This window comes from Leucoraja erinacea, chromosome 29 (genome assembly GCF_028641065.1).
Source record: "Leucoraja erinacea ecotype New England chromosome 29, Leri_hhj_1, whole genome shotgun sequence".
In the NCBI taxonomy this organism is placed as follows: domain Eukaryota; kingdom Metazoa; phylum Chordata; class Chondrichthyes; order Rajiformes; family Rajidae; genus Leucoraja; species Leucoraja erinaceus.
In genome coordinates this window covers 7,232,536-7,251,066 of record NC_073405.1, presented here as the reverse complement: position 1 = coordinate 7,251,066, position 18,531 = coordinate 7,232,536, and the positions used below count along the sequence as shown (strand labels likewise).

The window sequence follows — 18,531 nt, the reverse complement described above, 5'->3', positions numbered from 1 at the left end:
CCTTAGTCGGGATCGAACCTGCGTCTCTGGCGATGTAAGCGCTGTTAAGGCAGCAACTCCACCACTGCACTACTGTGCCACCACGCAGTAATCCATGCTGGTTTACAAAAAGTGACATAAGGTGCTGGAGCAACTCAGCACCAATGTCAAGGAGACGGAGAACATGGCCCACAACGTTGGTGACCATGAGCCTCTCAAGACCAGTGGCCGTGCATCGCTCAATAAAGTGGAGGACCTCAAGTAAGTGGGAGCGAGGATGCAGAGCTCGGAGTTATGACATCAGGGTCCGGAAAGCCCTCAATAACACGGGGAAAATCTGGACGTCTCGGATGTCTAAGACTGATCTCAAACTGAGATTCTTCCATGCAACTGTAGAGACCACATTATTGTACGGGCGTGAGGCATGGACTCTCACTCGAACACTGTCCAAGTCTCTCGATGGTACCTACTACACCAGGATGCTCAGAAAAGCTCAAAATGTTAGTTGTAGGGACCACATCACCATGGTAAAGATTCTCTATGGGGAGAATCCACCTCTGACCGAGAAGATCAGGTTGAGAAGGATGAGGATCGCTGGTCACTACCACCGCTACCCAGAAATGACCAGCAAACGAGGTTGTGCTGTGGGAACCCGCCCGTGGAAGACGTGACCCAGGACGGCCGGTCAAGACGATGCGGAAGACGTCGATGCAAGTCGCATGTGTAGAGTCCAAAGAGGAGCTTGCCAGCTGCATGGAGGACAGAGACGCGTGGTGCGTCCGTCACCGTGCCCGTCGGAAACCAGCGCCACTGCGTCGCTAATGTTCTCAACAATGATAATAACAACAACAATAACTCAGCGGGTCAGGCAAACAAAGCGATCCACATCAGAGAACACATGTGTGGCAATCCTACACAAAGTATCCCGACCGAGATAACATACTGAGCTGGGCTCACAAAACCATGACCACATCCCAATGCAAATACCCACTGGCAAGTTCGACCTGACCCGACTTTATAAACACATACACTGGGCTTGGCGGCCTTTACTGGGAGAAGTAAAGATAAGCGCAAAAAGCTGGAGTAACTCAGCGGGACAGGCAGCATCACCGGAGAGAAGGAATGAATGACATTATTGACGATGATGTGGAGAGATAAAGAACAATGAATGCAAAGAAATACAAAAAAGTAACGATGATAAAGGAAACAGGCCATTGTTAGCTGTTTGCAGGGTGAAAACGAGAAGCTGGTGCAACTTGGGTGGGGGAGGGATTGAGAGAGGGGGGGGGGAAATGCTGAGGCTACCTGAAGTGAGAAGATCCCCAGTTTTTACTGGGCATACCAAATACAATGTTGAAACAAAGAACTGCAGGTGCTGGTTTACACCAAAGACAGACACAAAAGTTCTGGAGCAAAGATCCTGTAGCGGAGCAAGATGGACCACTCCTGCTAAATGCAACGGGCTGACATGTAGTACGCAACGGAACGTGGGCCTTTTTTTCATCCATTTCAGTAACCTGACCCGACTCGCAGTGTAATCAATGTCGCGGGGGTTTGTGTTTGTGCTAATAAATTTAAATTCTGAAAATGAGAAGATTTTTACCACATAACTTTTATTTTTGCGAGGATGTTTCCGTAACCGGCTTCCGTCTCCGCACTAGTTATCCTACGGGATCTTTGGTGCGGAGACGGAAGCCGGTTACGGAAATGGGGCCAAAAATTACCCATGAATCTGCCCACGACCGTACTACGTCTTTTTCGTGGAGTGGACTATCTTGCTCGATGTAGGGTCTTTGTTCTGGAGTAGCTCAGCAGTTGAGCAGGCTAGGAGTATTCCCTGGGAGGACAGGAGGAGGAGGTGGGGGTGATCTTATAGAGGCGTACAAAATTGTGGGAGGAATAGATTGGGTGAAAGCAGAGAGCCTCTTGCCCAGAGTAGGGAAATCGAGAAGCAGTGGACCTAGGTTTAAGGTGAGGGAGGGAACAGAATTACTAGGAACCCGAGAGGTAGCTTTTTTAAACATTTTAAACACACGATGGGTGCCAAAGTTCTTGTGTTGGGTGGGGAGTGTCTTGGTTAATTTCTTGTTCTATGACAGCAGAAACCAAATTTCGTTTGAACTTTATTTGAGGTTCAAATTACAATAAACGGTATGGTATTGTATTGTATCTGTTCAAACACTCCTGCACACATACAGGGAAGGGAGTAGCACAAATGTCAAAATATGATAAATAGAAACATAGAAAATATGTGCAGGAGTAGGCCATTCGGCCCTTCGAGCCTGCACCGCCATTCAACATGATCATGGCTGATCATCCAACTCAGTATCCTGTACCTGCTTTCTCTCCATACCGTCTGACCCCTTCAGCCACAAGGGTCACATCTAACTCCCTCTTAAATATAGCTAATGAACTGGCCTCAACTACATTCTGGGGCAGAGAATTCCGCAGCTTCACCGCTCTCTGTGTATAAAATGTTTTTCTCATCTCAGTCCTAAAACATTTCCCCTTTATCCTTAAATTGTGACCCGTTGTTCTGGACTGCCCCATAATGGAGGTTAGACAAAAGTGCTGGAGAAACTGATGCATGGAGCAAAGGAAATAGGTAACGTTTTGGGCCGACACCCGAAATGTTGCCTATTTCCTTCGCTCCATAGATGCTGCCTCACCCGCTGAGTTTCTCCAGCACTTCTGCCTACCTTCGATTTTCTAGCATCTGCAGTTCCTTCTTGAACATAAATGGAGGTTATTTGGACTGGATCACAAAACTTTTTGGTTAAAAAGAGTGACTTGTGTCAACAATCAAAGGAACCATCCATAGCCAGTAGCGATGAATTAAAAAGCAAGGTCTCACAAAGATTAGATCTCCAGGGATCTCACCGAAACCAGAACCGTTGCAGGGTTGGGCTGAAAATCGTCCAAGATGGATTGCTGCCTAACTCCCCAGGCAAGTTGGGGCGCGTTCCAACTCAATTCAAAGGCGTTGAGTCACATGCTATTGCAGTGTTCAACCGACAAAACGCCTTTTGAACGATAAGGGCCTGTCCCACTTGCATGCGTCTGGCGCGACCAAACGTGGTCGCTTGAGGCGTACGGGCACCGTATACGTCCGCGCGGGGCTGGTCCCACTTCGAAGCGCAGAGGCGAATGGAGTTGTGCAGGGCTGGTCCCGACATCACGCGGGGCTTCGAAAATCCCGCACTGTCTGAAAATATCGCTCGCCCACGGCCTGTCGGCACGCAGGGCGCATTGAGTGCGTACGCCTAGCGCGTGGCGTTGCACGATGACGTCACCGCCGACGCCGTGTGACGCCCAAATTCAGTCGGCCCGCCTCCAGCCCAGCTGATTGGTGAGTATGACGCAAACGATGTCACGCGCGAACTCCGCTTCCGTTTGGTCGTGCCGAACGCATGCAAGTGGGACAGGCCCTTTACACTCTATCTGAGAAAGTGAGGGAGAGAACCAGAAGTCCATATGTTTTAGGAGCAGAATTAGGCCTTTCGGCCCATCAAGTCTACTCCGCCATTTTTGCATATCTTTCATTCAATTGTTCTTTATCTCTCCACATCACCGTCGATATCTCTCGTCCCCCTTATCCTTAACCAGTCTGAAGAAGGGCATCGACCCGAAACGTCACCCATTCCTTCTCTCCAGAGATGCCGCCTGTCCTGCTGAGTTACTCCAGCATTTTGCGTTTATCTTCGGTTTAAACCGGCGTCTGCAGTTCCTTCTTACATGTGTTTCTTCTGATGTGGATTTGAATGCTACAGCTTGGCAACGGGCATTTCACAGGCCCACCGAGTCCCCAGCGACCATTCAACACTCTAGTTCTATGCTATCCCACTTTCTCATCCACTCCCTCCCTCCACACTATGGGGAACGTTACAGTGGCCGATTCACCTACAAAGCCGCACGTCTTTGGGATGTGGGATGAAACCGGAACACCCGGAGGAAACCCACGCGGTCACGGGGATAACGTACAAACTCACGTACTGACAGCACCCGAGGTCAGGATCGAACCGGGGTCTGTGGCACTGTGCCGCAAATACTGAGTATTTCCAGCATTTTCTGTTTATATATCTTATGCTTCCAGTATTTGTAATTTTTAATTTTGTTTTAACCTTTGACCATCACATTCCTGTTGAATCATTTGCAAACTTCCTGTATATCAAGTTATGAATTAGCAGACCCGGTTTTGATGCTAAATTCTTGGAACTACAGCCTTGTGCAACACCGCAGTATGCAAAGACCTGCTCGTTGCTAGTCTCTGCTCTCTGACGTTTGCTCCGAGATGTGTTTTGCACGTATTACTGCCTCGCGAATTCCCTTGAGCTTCGGGTCAGGTAATGTTAAACCTGCGTGGAACAGTGGAGGACCAGCTTCTCAATCCCAGCTCACCCTGCCCTGCCCCGCAGTGCTCTCAGTATGGAGTTTCACATTCGCTCTCGTGAGCCTACACCCAAAAAAAGTGCAGATTCATTATCTTGCCCCAAGTCTAAGTGGGTTATAGAGTCGTTAGACTTTAGAGATACAGTGCGGAAACACACAGTACCGCGCCGACAAGCAATCACCTTGTACACTGGCACTATCCTACACACCAGGGGCAATTTGCAATTTGACTAAACCAATTAACCTACAAACTTGTACCTCGTTGGGGCTTGGGAGGAAACCCACGTGGCCACAGGGAGAATGTACAAACTTCACACAGACTGCACCCGTGGTCAGGATCAAGCCCGGGTCTCTGGCGCAACAACTCTACCGCTGCGCCATGTGCCGACCCAAGTCGTAGTTAGACAACATGGATTCAAGTCCTTCCACTAAACACGTCCTGACTACGGGTGCTGTCTGAATGGGGTTTGTACCTTCTCCCCGTGACCTACGTGGGTTTTTCCCGGGTGCTCCTGTTTTCTCTCACACTCCAGAGGCGTACAGGTCTGTAAGCTAATTGGCTTTGTAAAATTATAAACTGCCCCTGGCGGGTGTGGGGAAGTGTTTTGTGTGCGGGGATTGTTGGTCGGCACGGAATCGGTGGGCCGAAGGGCCTGTTTCCGCGCTGTATCCCTAAACCAGACGAAACCCGATTCGTACGGGTGTCAGGGGTTATGGGGAGAAGGCAGTAGAATGGGGTTAGGAGGGAGAGGTAGATCAGCCACGATTTGAATGGCGGAGTAGACTGAATGGGCCAAATGGCCTAATTTTGCTCCTGTCACTTATGAAAACGGAACTAAACTGAGTTAAACACTAGACATAATTTGAATGTCACCCTAAACAGCAGAATTACAACAATCAGTCCAAGTTAGATTTCCACGTGAGCTATTTACGGAGTATGGTGCCTTCATTAAGTGAAGTAAAAACGTCATCATTTAAAGTTGCACAACAGACCTGCACGTCTATTGCAGTTTTTATGATCTTAGTGTGTCTTTGAACATTTTGCAGAGAGTGCACACACACATTTTGAAGTCCCTGCAACGCAGGAAAACCACCAGCCAATTTGCAGAATGCAAGCTTCCACAAATGGCTGCATGATAACCATCAATGGTAATGTTTTTAGGTCAATGTTGACACGGGGATAAACATTCATCAGAGTTCCAAGACAACTCACTCACATGATCAAAATAGAGTGATCTCCCAGAGGGTAGACTGGCTTTGGGATGGAGAGGGGTTGGGAGTCAGTCACAGTCTTGCAGCGTGGGAACAGGCCCTTCAGCCCGTCTAGCCCATGCCGACCAACATTGCCCCATCCACACTAGTCCCGCCTGCCCGCGTTTGGCCCGAGATGGACGCAAAACGCCGGGGAGACTCGGCTGACAGGCTGCATCTCTGGAGAGAAGGAATGGGTGACATTCCCAATGGAAACGTCACCCATTCCTTCTCTCCAGAGATGCTGCCTGTCCCGCTGAATTACTCCAGCTTTTCGGGTCTATCTTTGGTTTAAACCCGCATCTGCAGTTCCTTCCTATGCATTTGGCCCAGATCCCTCTAAACCTGTCTGATCCACGTACCTGTCTGAATCCACGTACCTGTCTGAAGCACCTGGAGTATTGCGTACAGTTTTGGTCTCCTAATCTGAGGAAAGACATTCTTGCCATAGAGGGAGTACAGAGAAGGTTCACCAGACTGATTCCTGGGATGGCAGGACTTTCATATGAAGAAAGACTGGATAGACTCGGCTTGTACTCGCTAGAATTTAGAAGATTGAGGGGGGGGGGGATCTTATAGAAACATACAAAATTCTTAAGGGGTTGGACAGGCTAGATGCAGAAAGATTGTTCTCGATGTTGGGGAAGTCCAGAACAAGGGGTCACAGTTTAAGAATAAGGGGGAAATCATTTAGGACCGAGATGAGGAAAACATTTTTCACACAGAGAGTGGTGAATCTCTGGAATTCTCTGCCACAGAAGGTAGTTGAGGCCAGTTCATTGGCTATATTTAAGAGGGAGTTAGATGTGGCCCTTGTGGCTAAAGGGATCAGGGGGTATGGAGAGAAGGGATGGGATACTGAGTTGGATGATCAGCCATGATCATATTGAATGGTGGTGCAGGCTCGGAGGGCCGAATGGCCTACTCCTGCACCTATTTTCTATGTTTCTATGAATGTTGCTAAAACATCGTGGTAGTCATACAGTGTGCAAACAAGCCCTTGGGCCCTAACTTGTCCACTCCGATCAATACACCGCCATCTACAATAGTCCCACCTGGCCCGAGCCTGTCCCATAACCCTCTAAACCCATCCCATTCTGTCCTAATGTGTCTTAAATGTTATGATAGCACCTGTCTCAACTACCTCTTCCAGCAGCTTGTTCCATTTGCCTACCACCACGTGTGTAAAAAAAGTCACCCCTCAGGTTCCTATTAAATCTCCCCCACACACCACACCACTTCACTTTAAATATCTAATCCAGAAAACCAATTTGCACGTTCTCCCTGCGACCACGTGGCTATCCGTCAACATCCCAAAGACGTGCGGGTTTGTAGGTTAATTGGCCCTCTGTGTAGAAATGCCGTCAATGCACATGCTATGGACGGTGAAGCAGGATAATATAGAACAATGAAACACAGTCTCTACAAAGCATCCAAATAATCTATGGCCAAGTCACCCACTAATCATTCTCTTCATTACCAAAGGACAATTGCCAGTGCCAATTGGGAGAATGCCTGGGGCTTGCTCATGTGCGGTGTCAGAGTACAAAAAAAAAAAAACGGAACGGAAACGGCAGTGTCATTTCAATCCCATATTTTCCAGCTCTGGGTTTTTTTTGAATTCCATTGTAAATCCCGACTTCCTGCCAGTCCTAGTTCCATTGTCTGTCGCTGGAGAGAGGAGGTGACACGGCTGCAATCAGATACAAAAAGCTGGAGTGACTCAGCGGGGCAGGCAGCATCTCTGGAGAGAAGGAATGGGTGACGTTTCGGGTCGAGACCCTTCAGTTACTCCAGCTTTTTGTGTCCATCCGGTTTAAACCAGCAGTTCCTCCCTGCACAATGCAATTAAAGACTTGCATTGCCAGTGTTCAGGGGAATCTATAAATGGTTAAAAAAAGTAGTGGCATACATATGTCACAGTATTCAATAAGGGAGCTTTAGACTTCAGATACGCAGCGCCGAAACAGGCCCTTCGGCCCACCTAGTCTACGCCGACCACCGATCACCCCGTACACTAGCGTTATCCTACACGCTAGGGACAATTTACAGCAGCCAATTAATCTACAAACCTGCGCGTCTGTGGTGAGTGGGACGTTGTACGTTCTGCCTATGCGGCCGTCACAGGGAGAAGGTACAAACTTTGCACAGACAGCGCCCATAGTCAGGAACAAACTCGGATCTCTGGCCCTGCAAAGAGGCAACTCTACCGCTGCGCCACCTCATTGAATAAATCCCCAGTTATTAATGAACACCATGCAATTATTATACCAAGGTAGACAAAAGTGCTGGAGAAACTCAGCGGGTGCGGCAGCATCTACGGAGCGAAGGAATTAGGCAACGTTTCGGGCCGAAACCCTTCTTCAGACTGATGTAGGGTGGGGGGGGGGGGCGGGAAGAAGAAAGGAAGAGGAGGAGCCAGAGGGCTGAGGGGGAGGAGACAGCAAGGGCTACCGGAAATTTGAGAAGTCAATGTTCAAGCCGCTGGGGTGCAGACTGCCCAAGCGGAATACGAGGTGCTGCTCCTCCAATTTACGGTGGTGCTCACTCTGGCCATGGAGGAGGCCCATCATTGTTGCTACCTTGGAATACAGTGTGTGGCGTGGTGCTCAAGTTGAATGTCACGTGCACCTATTGGTACAGTGAAATTTGAGTTACCATGCAGCCATATACGAATAATTCCAAGTTAGTAATAATGATGGTGTAATAACTTCATGGTATTCATTAATAGCATCTCCCGAGCTGTGACATGCTGCATGACACATGCACTGTAAAGGGCCTTCCAGAGGCCAACGACGTGGCATTCAAGTTTGCTCGCTATTGGCAAACTGTTGTGGGATGACACAAAATAATAAAAACTAACTTTGGAAATACTCCAAAGTACGCTGGACAATTTGCATAAAGACAGATTTAGACTGAGTGAATATTCAAATACACATACCAATTAGGCCCACGTCACCTTCAGCCATTAGGATTATGCCTGGTACAAGTCTTACATTCCAACACACCACCACCACCACCACTTCTTTCTCAAGAATCTATCCTCCTCCACCTTACATTCAATTTGTGTTCAAGGTGTGAAGAAGGTCCCAAAGACCCATGATACATAACCTGGTGTCAAGACCCTTTTGTTAATGACAGCAAGGCAAAGGAGATAGTGGTCGGCTTTGGTAAGCAAAGCGGTACATATACATGTCCCAGTGTACATTGACAGTGCCAAAGTAGAGATGGCTGAAAGCGTCAAGTTCTCAAGGATAAACATCACCAACAGCTTGTGCTGGACGAGCCATATCGAGGCAATGGCCAAGAAAGGAATTCAATGCCTCCACTTCCTTAGAAGGACTTCCTTGGGGAAGTCCAGTACAAGGGGTCACAGTTTAATGATAAGAGGGAAGTATTTTAGGACCGAGATGAGAAAATAATTTTTTTTACACAGAGAGTGGTGAATCTGTGGAATTCTCTGCCACAGAAGGTAGTTGAGGCCAGTTCATTGACTAGAGTTAGATGTGGCCCTTGTGGCTAAAGGGATCAGGGGGTATGGAGAGAAGGCAGGTATGGGATATTGATTTGGATGATCAGCCATAATCATATTGAATGGCGGTGCAGGCTCGAAGGGCCGAATGGCCTACTCCTGCACCTATTTTCTATGTTTCTAAGCGTTATTCCCATTACCATGGATCTGTACACTGTGGATGGCTTGATTGTAATCATGCATAGTCTTTCCGCTGACTGGTTAACATGCAACAGAAGCTTTTCACTGTACCTGGTGACAATCAACTCAACTCAGCAGTCCCTACTTCTGTGCCCTGTGGCCCCAAGACCTTCTGCATCAAAATGATTCCATTCTGCTGGTCTTGTCCCCTTTCTTATTCTCAGACTACGCCACCCCGGTGGTTTCTCGTTTGCTCCCACCGACTTCTACACATGCACTGTATAAAGCAATTTATTGCGATGCATCACACCATGGTTTAGGAACAGCTAGGCCCAAGACCGCAATAGATTGCAGAGAATTGTGGAAGCAGCCCAGTCCATCACGCAAACAAACCTCCCTCATGTTGACTCCATCTACACTTCACGCTGCCTCGGCAAGGCCACCAGTATACTCAAGGACCAGTCTAACCCTGGCCACTCCCTCTTCTCCCCTCTCCCCTCTGCCATCAGGCAAGAGGTACAGAAGTGTGAAAACCAACGCACACCTCCAGATTCAGGGACAGTTTCCTCCCAGCTGTTATCTGGCAACGGAATCATTCTAACAACAACTAACAAGCGGTCTTGAGCTACTATCTGCCTCGCTTTTTATGTCTAATCCAGAAAGGCTCTGGAACCGAGGATGCCGGGGGTGGGGGGTGGGGGGGGGAGATCGACGATGGACCTTTACGATTCACTCTATTTCTGTACCATTAATGACTTAGTTAAAGAGGCACTGTGAAAATCAGACAAGAATCCTGGGGCTAGATACAGAAAGCTGGAGTGAATTAGCGGGTCAGGCAGCATCTCAGGAGAAAAGAATTAGGCGACGTTTCGAGTCGAGACGCTTCTTCAAAAACTAACCGAAAACGTCATCTATTCCTTTTCTCCAGAGATGCTGCCTGACCCGCTGAGTTACTCCAGCATGTTCAGTCTATCTTCAGATTAAACCAGCATGTGCAGTTCCTTACTACACAAGTTTCCTGGGGAATTCTTTCCAGAGTAACACAAGCACCTTGCCACCGACCTCCTACTGTAACATTATATTCCACACTCTGTTTCCTTTCCCCGTTTTGGCACCATTTGTGGTTCTCGTGTACGGTTTGATTGTACTCGTGTAGGTTTCGATGTGCCTGTGATATGTTTTCCGCAGATACCAACATTTGCCACTAGCGCTGCACACACGACAATGATAAACCAACACCATCTACCCACTCACAAAGCCCTCCTTCCATTCAACACACTCCCATTTTAGTCCGCAGCTCTCATTTGTCTAAGTACCTTCCTTCTCAAAACCACTTGTGCGGCACGGTGGCGTAGCGGTAGAGTTGCTGCCTTACAGCACCGGAGATCCGGGTTCGATCCTGACTACGGGTGCTGTCTGTACGGAGTTTGTACCTTCTCCCCGTGACCCCGTGGGTTTTCGCCGAGATCTTTGGTTTCCTCCCACACACCAAACAAGTACAGGAATGTAGGTTAATTGGCTTGGTGTATGTGTAACTTGTCTCTAGTGTGTGTGGGGTAGTGTTAATCAGCGGGGTGATCGCTGGTCGGCGCTGACTCGGTGGGCCGAAGGGCCTGTCTTCGCGCTGTATCTTTAAACTAAACTAAACAAAACATGGATAGGCACAAAAAGCTGGAGGGTCTATCCAGTGGCGGACTGGCCAGGGTGTCAGCTTGCCCGATGGCAAGTGGGCCCCTGTTAAATGATAGCATTGTAGTTGTGGGTGGGCCCCCTTTGTCTCCTGGCAACCAATATTTTAAGACCCAGTCCGCCACTGGATCTATCTTCGGTTTAAACCAGCATCTGCAGTTCCTTCTTAAACATGGATAGGATAGGTTTAGAGGGAAAAATGGCACTAGCTAAGATGGGGCAACATGGTCGGTATGGAAGAGTTGGGCCGAAGGGCCTGTTTCCGTGCTGTATGACTGTGCCCCCCCCCCCGGAGATACGATTTACTTTAGACTTTCAGAGATACAGCCCTTCGGCCCACCGAGTCCACACAGATCACCCCTTACACTTGCTCCATCCTACACACTAGGGACAATTTACACTTTACAGAAGCCAATTAATCCTCAAGCCTGTACATCTTTGGAATGTGAGAGGAAACCGGAGCACCCGGAGAAAACCCACGCAGCCACAGGGTACAACAGGTACAAATTCCGTACAAGCTCCGTACAGACAGCCCCCACAGTCAGGATCGAACCCAGGTCTCTGGCGCTGTGAGGCAGCAACTCTACCGCTGTGCCACTGTGCCATCTCCATGGACATCAGGTAAGGTATTGAGCCTCAAATTTCCTCCAGATGCAAGCCCTTCATCTATACACCGATAGTATCTGTGATACAGGCGGACAAGCACACACACACAGACACACACACAGACACAGACACTCACACACACACAGATATTCACACACACGCACTCAAAGAACAGCATTGAAGTAATTGGGAGGAAAAATAATGTCCCACTGCAATCCATAACACTATATCCCAGATTAACTCCCAGTCTGGTGATGGTGCTACCCTTAATCATAAGCCATTACAATACAGAATTACAGTTAAGACTTGACCATCACATCTGGTAACAATCTGGTTCAGGGAAGTCGCTGTAAGTTCAAAATGCATTGTGTATACAGCGTTTGTCTTGCAATCATTTACCAATTTGTTTGCTTTTTAACAAAAAAAACCAGGGAAACATATCTACATGAAGGCAGGCCAGAGATGCTGCAGACTATCAGTTCCCGTACTCCTGTACTCACGAAATAATCAGGACCTTTCTTCGGACAGTGGTGAAGGCTTCCCTTCTATCTCAATCACCCCTCACACTCCTTTCCCTGCCATTCCCTGTCTCCTGTTTACTGTCTAGCCTCTATCTTAGCCTTGACACTGACTCTGCCAGTCTAGCTTGTTGGGCAACTTGGCTGGCACGGCCGAGTTGGGGCCAAAGGGCCTGTTTCCATGCTGCATGACTCGCCATTCTCCCCAACTCTCCCTCACCACACTTCCCCCTAACACCAGAACCACCACCCCAACCAATGTATCCATCTGCCCAATCTCAACTCTCCCTCCCTCCCAACCCTTCTGTCTCCATCTATTTCTCCCCCTAATTCTACCACGTTCTCCCTTCTTTGCTTCTCCCCTCCCCACTTCATCCAACCACCCAGTACCGCCATTCCCTACCACCTCTCCCCCTCTCCCCTCTATCTTCCTTCTCCACGACTCCCTCCCCCCTTCCCTTGCATCCTCTCCCCCTCCTTTCACCCGCTCCCCTCCTCCTCCTCCTCCTCCCCCCAGTCCCCACCGCCCAGCTTCTTTCTATCCTCTCCCCTCTTCCCCATCTCTCTCACACCCTCTATCTCTCCTCCACCTTCCTCTTTCCTCTCCCCCACCCTTCCTCTCCCCTCCCTTACTCTTTCCCTCTCTCCCCTCCACCCTCTCCCCTTCTCTCTCATCCCCCCCTTTCTCTCCCCATCCCCCCATTTTCTCTCCCCCCCCCCTCCCCCCCATTTTCTCTCCCCCCCCCCCCCCCTTTCTCTCTCCCCCCCCCTCTCCCCCTTCCCCCCCTTTTCTCCTCCCCATCCCCCCACTTTCTCTCCCCCCCCCCCCCCTTTCTCTCCCCCCTTCTCTCCCCACTCTCTCTCCCCCACTCTATCCCCCCCCCATCCCCCCCCACTCTCCCCCCCCCTCCCCCCCCCCCCCCTCTCCCCTCCTTTCTCTCCCCCCCTCTATCCCCCCCCACTATCCCCCCCCTCCCCCCCCTTTCTCCCCCCCCCCGCTCTATTTCCCTCCCCCCCATCTCCCCCCCTCTATCCCCATCTCTATCCCCCCACTCTCCCCCCACCTCTATCCCCCCCATCCCCCCCCGCCCTCCTCTCCCCCCCTCCCCCCCCCTTTCTCTCCTAAATTTTAATATATATTTATTATATTTCTTCCTTTCTCCCTCCCCCCCTCTATCCCCCCCATCCCCCCCTCTATCCCCCCCACTCCCCCCCCCATCCTCTCACCCACCTGGTGGTCGGGGGGTGCCGCCCGTCTGCCTCCAGTGCCGCAGGCGGGGGCCGGCGTTGCTGTTGTACAGCAACAAACAGCTGAGCAGCGAGTGAGAGAGGGCGAGCGCCGCGAACACCTTGCGTTTCATCCCGGCCCCCGACCCGACCCCGGGGAGAGCGCTCTCCCAGCCGGCCCCTCTCCCCCCCCCGTCCCCCCCGTCCCGTCCCGTCCCCGTCCCCGTCCCCGTCCCCGTCCCCGTCCCCGTCCCCGTCCCCGTGCCCGTGGCCCGGTCCGGCCTCCGCTTCCTCCCTCCTCCCTTCCTGGGACAGGGCGGCGCCTCCAGCAGCCCGCCCCCGCCGCAGCCCGGCTCCCTCCCCCTGTCCCTCCCCCCCTCTCTCCCTCCCCCCTGTCTCTCTCCCTCCCCCTCTCTCCCCCCTCTCTCCCTCTCTCCCTCTCTCCTTCCCTCTCTCCCTCCCTCTCTCCCTCTCTCTCTCTCTCTCTCTCCATCCCTCCCTCTCCCTCCCCCTCCCCCCATCTCTCCCCCCCTCTCCCCCCCCCTCGCTACTCTCTCTCTCCCTGTCTCTCTCCCTCTTCCACCGTCTCTCCATTCTCTCCCCCTTTGTCCCTCCCCCCCCTCTCCCCCCCCTCCCCTCTCTTTCCCTCCCTCCCCTCTCTCTCTCTCTCCCCCTCCCCCTCTCTCTCCCTCCCTCCCCCCCCCCCTCTCTCTCCCCCCCTCCCTCTCTCTCCCCCCTCTCTCTTTCCACAGAACAGAAATATCAAACACTGGAGGACAAGGTGAGAAGGGCAAGGTTTTAAGGGACACTCGACCAAGTGGGACCCGTTGGGGGCTATGCGCGAGTGGATAGGGCGGGGGGCTGCGGTGTCACACACACTAACCACCCCCCCCCACACACACTATCCCCCCCCCCCCTTTGAATATTATTCATTTGTTCCTTTTACCCCATCCCCTGCCCTACCCACTCATGCATAGCCCCCAACTGCGCAGGCGCAACACTGGAGGACACAGCCTTAAGGTGAGAAGGGCAACATTTTCAAGGAGATGTGTGACACAGAAGGCCGTGAGTGGAGGCAAACACAACAGTGGCATTTGAAGAAGCTTTACGATAGGCACGTGGATATGAAGAACATGGATTGTGTGCAGGCAGTTAAGAGCAAAGATTATAGAGCAGAGCAAGATGCGCCACTCTGCGAAAAAAGCGTAGTATGACATGGGTATGACATGACGCCATTTTGTTGAGCTGCAATTTACAATAACAATAAAATTTACAATAATATTAACTAAATATGTGAAGTGATCGATTATATATAACACACTTTTCCCTACAACACTGATTACACCAAAGAGACTAGAGGAGCATTGGTGCCTCGGGAGCGCTGACACTTGAGGAGAATTAGTCCTGGATCAACTCAGGAATGGAGAAAATGTCCTCTTCCCCCAAAAATACTAGAGGAGCCTCTAGTATCTTTGCTTTTCCATGCGACCTGATGTAAGAGCAGATTGTAGAACAATGGAGTCCATCCCCGATACCAAAGAAGTCACGTTTGGCATAAACAAATGGCGGCCGTGACGTTCCGTTACATACTACACGTCAACCCATTGGATTTCGGAGGAGTGGTCTATCTTGCTCTGCTCTATAATCTTTGGTTAAGAGTTGGTCTCAACATCATGCTTGGCACAGATATCATGGGCCTGTTCCTGTGATGTACTGTTCTACCTTCTATGTTTAGTTTAGTTTATAGATACAGAGTGGAAACAAGCCCTTTGGGCCCGCGCCGATCAACGATCACCCCGCACACTATTTCTATGCTACACGCACTAGAGGCAATTTGCAGAAGGCAATTAGCCTACAAACCTGCACTTCTTTGGAATGTGGGAGGAAACCGGAGCACCCGGAGAAAACCCACGCGGTTACAGGATACAACAGGTACAAATTCCGTACAGTTAGCAGCTGAAGTCAGGATCGAACACGGGTCTCTGGCGCTGTGAGGCATTATAGGAATTATAGGAAAGATATTGTCAAGCTTGAAAGGGTTCAGCAAAGATTTACGAGGATGTTGCCTGGACTAGAGGGTGTGAGCTATGGGGAGAGGTTGAGTAGGGCTGGGTCTCTATTCCATGGAGCGTAGGAGGATGAGGGGAGATCTTATAGAGGTATAGATCAGGTAGATGCACAGAGTCTTTTACCCAGAGTAGGGGAATCGAGGACCAGAGGATATAGGTTCAAGGTGAAAGGGAAAAGATTTAATAGGAATCGGAGGGGTAATGTTTTGGGTGTATGGAACAAGCTGCCAGAGGAGGTAGTTGAGGCTGGGACTATCCCATTGTTTAAGACACAGTTGGACAGATACATGGATAGGACAGGTTTGGAGGGTTATGGACCAAGCGTAGGCAAGTGGGACTAGGATATCTGGGACATTATTGGCCTGTGTGGGCGTGTTGGGCCAAAGGGCCTGTTTCCACACTATCACTCTACCGCTGTGCCACTGAACTGCCCTTCTGAGGCAGAAATAGCGGGTGTGTCTGTGCGTTAAGGAAATCATGAGATAGGGGGCCAGGCGAGATTTAAAAATGTCAGACATGATCTTACTGACCGTCAGTGCCAAATGTTTCACTTCCTCTATTTGTAATACTTGTATTTATCAACTGTCAACGTCAGCGCAGCCACAGGGGTTTTTGACCCATGAGTCAAATTATGATCAATTGTGTCATGTCTCCTCGATGTCCGCTCTGACCTGAGAGAGGAGGTTACACTTCTAACACAGTGCCAATGGATGCAATAGGAACATAAGAGGAGCAGGGGGATTGCCTGAAGATGAGTCTCGATCCAAAACGTCACCCATTCCCCCTCTCCACAGATGCTGCCTGTCCCGCTGAGTTACTCCAGCAATTTGCTTCTATCTTTAGATTGCCGTCTCAGTTCAGTTTAGTTTACTGTCACATGTACCGAGGTACAGTGAAAATCTTGTTGTTGCGTGCTAACCAGTCAGCAGAAAGACAACACATGATTACAATCGATCTATTTACAGCGTGTAGATACATTAAACGGGAATAACATCCAGTGCAAGGTAATGAAGCCAGCAAGTCCGATCAAAGGATAGTCTGCCGAGGGTTACCAAACATCAAGTCAAGTCACTTTTATTTCTATAGCACATTTAAAAAACAACTCTCGTTGGCCAAAGTGCTTTACATTGATGGAGGTACTAACGTTATACAACAGTGGTTCATAGATTAAGTACATACGTAAATACATACATATAGCCCTCCCTCAGAGGACAGAAGAAAGGCTTGAGAGTAAAGATGAGTTTTAAGTCTCGACTTGAAAGAGTCGGTGGAGGGGGCAGTTCTGATGGGAAGGGGGATGCTGTTCCACAGTCTAGGAGCTGCAACCGCAAAGGTAACCCCAAGTGGGCCGATCTGAGGGACCTGGAGGTGGTGTGGTGGGTCAGCAGTAGTGGTGGGAAGATAATAGTTCAGGACAGCTTTCTGGTTGTGGTGCGTGTTTTCACACTTCTATGCTAGATGAGAGAGGGAGAAGAGGAAGTGGCCAGGGTGCGACTCTTGATTCTGCTGCTGCCGAGGGCGTGAGGTCCTGCATTGGTCTGGGTCTGCATCTTTGTGACTTCTCAGACTCAGAATCACACTTTATTCGCCAAGTACGTTTTGCAACATACGAGGAATTTCACTGGCCAGGTCAGTCATACAATTAAAAGCAACAAATCAATCAAAAACACATTTTAACACGAACATCCACCACAGTGACTCCTACACATTCCTCACTGTGATGGAAGGTGAAATAAAGTTCAAGTCCTTCCTTTTGTTCTTCCTCGGTCGGGGGCCTCGAGCCCTCCGTTGACGGGACGATCTTGACTCCTGTAGCCGGCGGCGTTCGTGCCCTCCGCATCGAGGCGGTCTGCTCCCGCATCGGGGGGATGTCAGCTCCCCCTCGCCGGGCGATCGAGCCTCACGTCGGGGCTGGTGAACCTTCCGCGGCGTTGGAGCTCCCGACTAGCCTCTCCCGAGACAGCGAGCCCTAGATGGTGGTCACAGTGGTCACAGTGGGAGCGATCCCAGGCAAGGGATCCGCTCCGATGTTAAGTCCGCGTCCCGCGGTGGGGCTCACGGCAGTCCGGGGAGGCCTCCAGCCCCGGCGATGATAGGCCGCAGAGCCCGGTGAATGTGATCCGAAAATTGATCACATCTCCGGGAAGGTAGGAACTTGAAAAAAAGTTTCCCCGATCCTCTACCCCCTCCCCCCACATAAAACAAACCGAAGAACATTAAAACAAACTTTTAACGCACTAACAAATAACAAAAAGAAAGAAAAAAACGAACAGACTGCCGGCAGGGCTGCCATCTCCCCGGTTCATTCAGATTAAGGTTAGTCTCCCACCTCTGCACCAGTCTCCAGAAACCCCAAGGTCCCTCAATGCCCGGAAATGTACCCATCTCTGCCGTAAATAGACTCAACAACTCTCCTCCACATCTCCATTGGGTTGAGCATTCCCGAGACTGGGAACACTGGACGTGGATCTCATCCTGCTGCTTGGAGTGTGGGATTATGGAAGCTTCCCACATTAGTTGGTTTGTAGCTTTTTCAACTTGTTGTTTGTTTGGGATGGTTGTGAAATAGAATCAAGGATGCCGACATCAAAGTCATAGCTTGTGGTGTTCCTCACAGCGGGAGCTACTGCCTCTCAGTCCTTGGCACTCACAAGAGTAGCCTTAGGGTCATGGATGGCCTCGCCAACGCTAAAGAATCCTTGCATAGTACCAGCAATCAGCTGGACTTCCTGCACTCTTTCCACCCATTATTTGTTCTTTAGGACATGGGATTGCCGTTGGACCTCAGCTCGGTGTGTAGACTTGTTGATCTACTGCTGAGAGAATGGAGCAGCTGGGCTTGTACACTCTGGAGTTTAGAAGGATGAGTGGGCTTCTCACTTAAGTCATATAAGATTGTTAAGGGCTTTGGACACGCTAGGGGCAGGAGACATGTTCCCGATGTTGGCAAGTCCAAAACCAGGGGCCACAGTTTAAGAATAAGGAGTAAGCCATTTAGAATGGAGACGAGGAAACACTTTTTCTCACAGAGAGTTGTGAGTGTGTAGAATTCTCTGCCTCAGAAGGCGGTAGAGGCAGGTTCTCTGGATGCTTTCAAGAGAGAGCTAGATAGGGCTCTTAAAAATAGCAGAGTCAGGGGATATGGGGAGAA

General features: G+C 50.2%; 1 protein-coding gene across 3 annotated transcripts in view; it reads right to left on the bottom strand.

Annotated features, from left to right (window-relative positions):
• LOC129711099 (beta-1,4-galactosyltransferase 2-like) overlaps positions 1-13,481 on the bottom strand; it is a 43,180-nt gene extending 29,699 nt beyond the window's left edge. For all 3 annotated transcript variants that reach the window (XM_055658491.1, XM_055658493.1, XM_055658494.1), the window contains exon 1: positions 13,316-13,481. In XM_055658491.1, coding sequence (XP_055514466.1) covers positions 13,316-13,445 — 130 coding nt within the window. In that variant the 5' untranslated portion in view covers positions 13,446-13,481. The remainder of the gene's footprint in view (positions 1-13,315) is intronic.
• Positions 13,482-18,531: the final 5,050 nt, after the last annotated feature.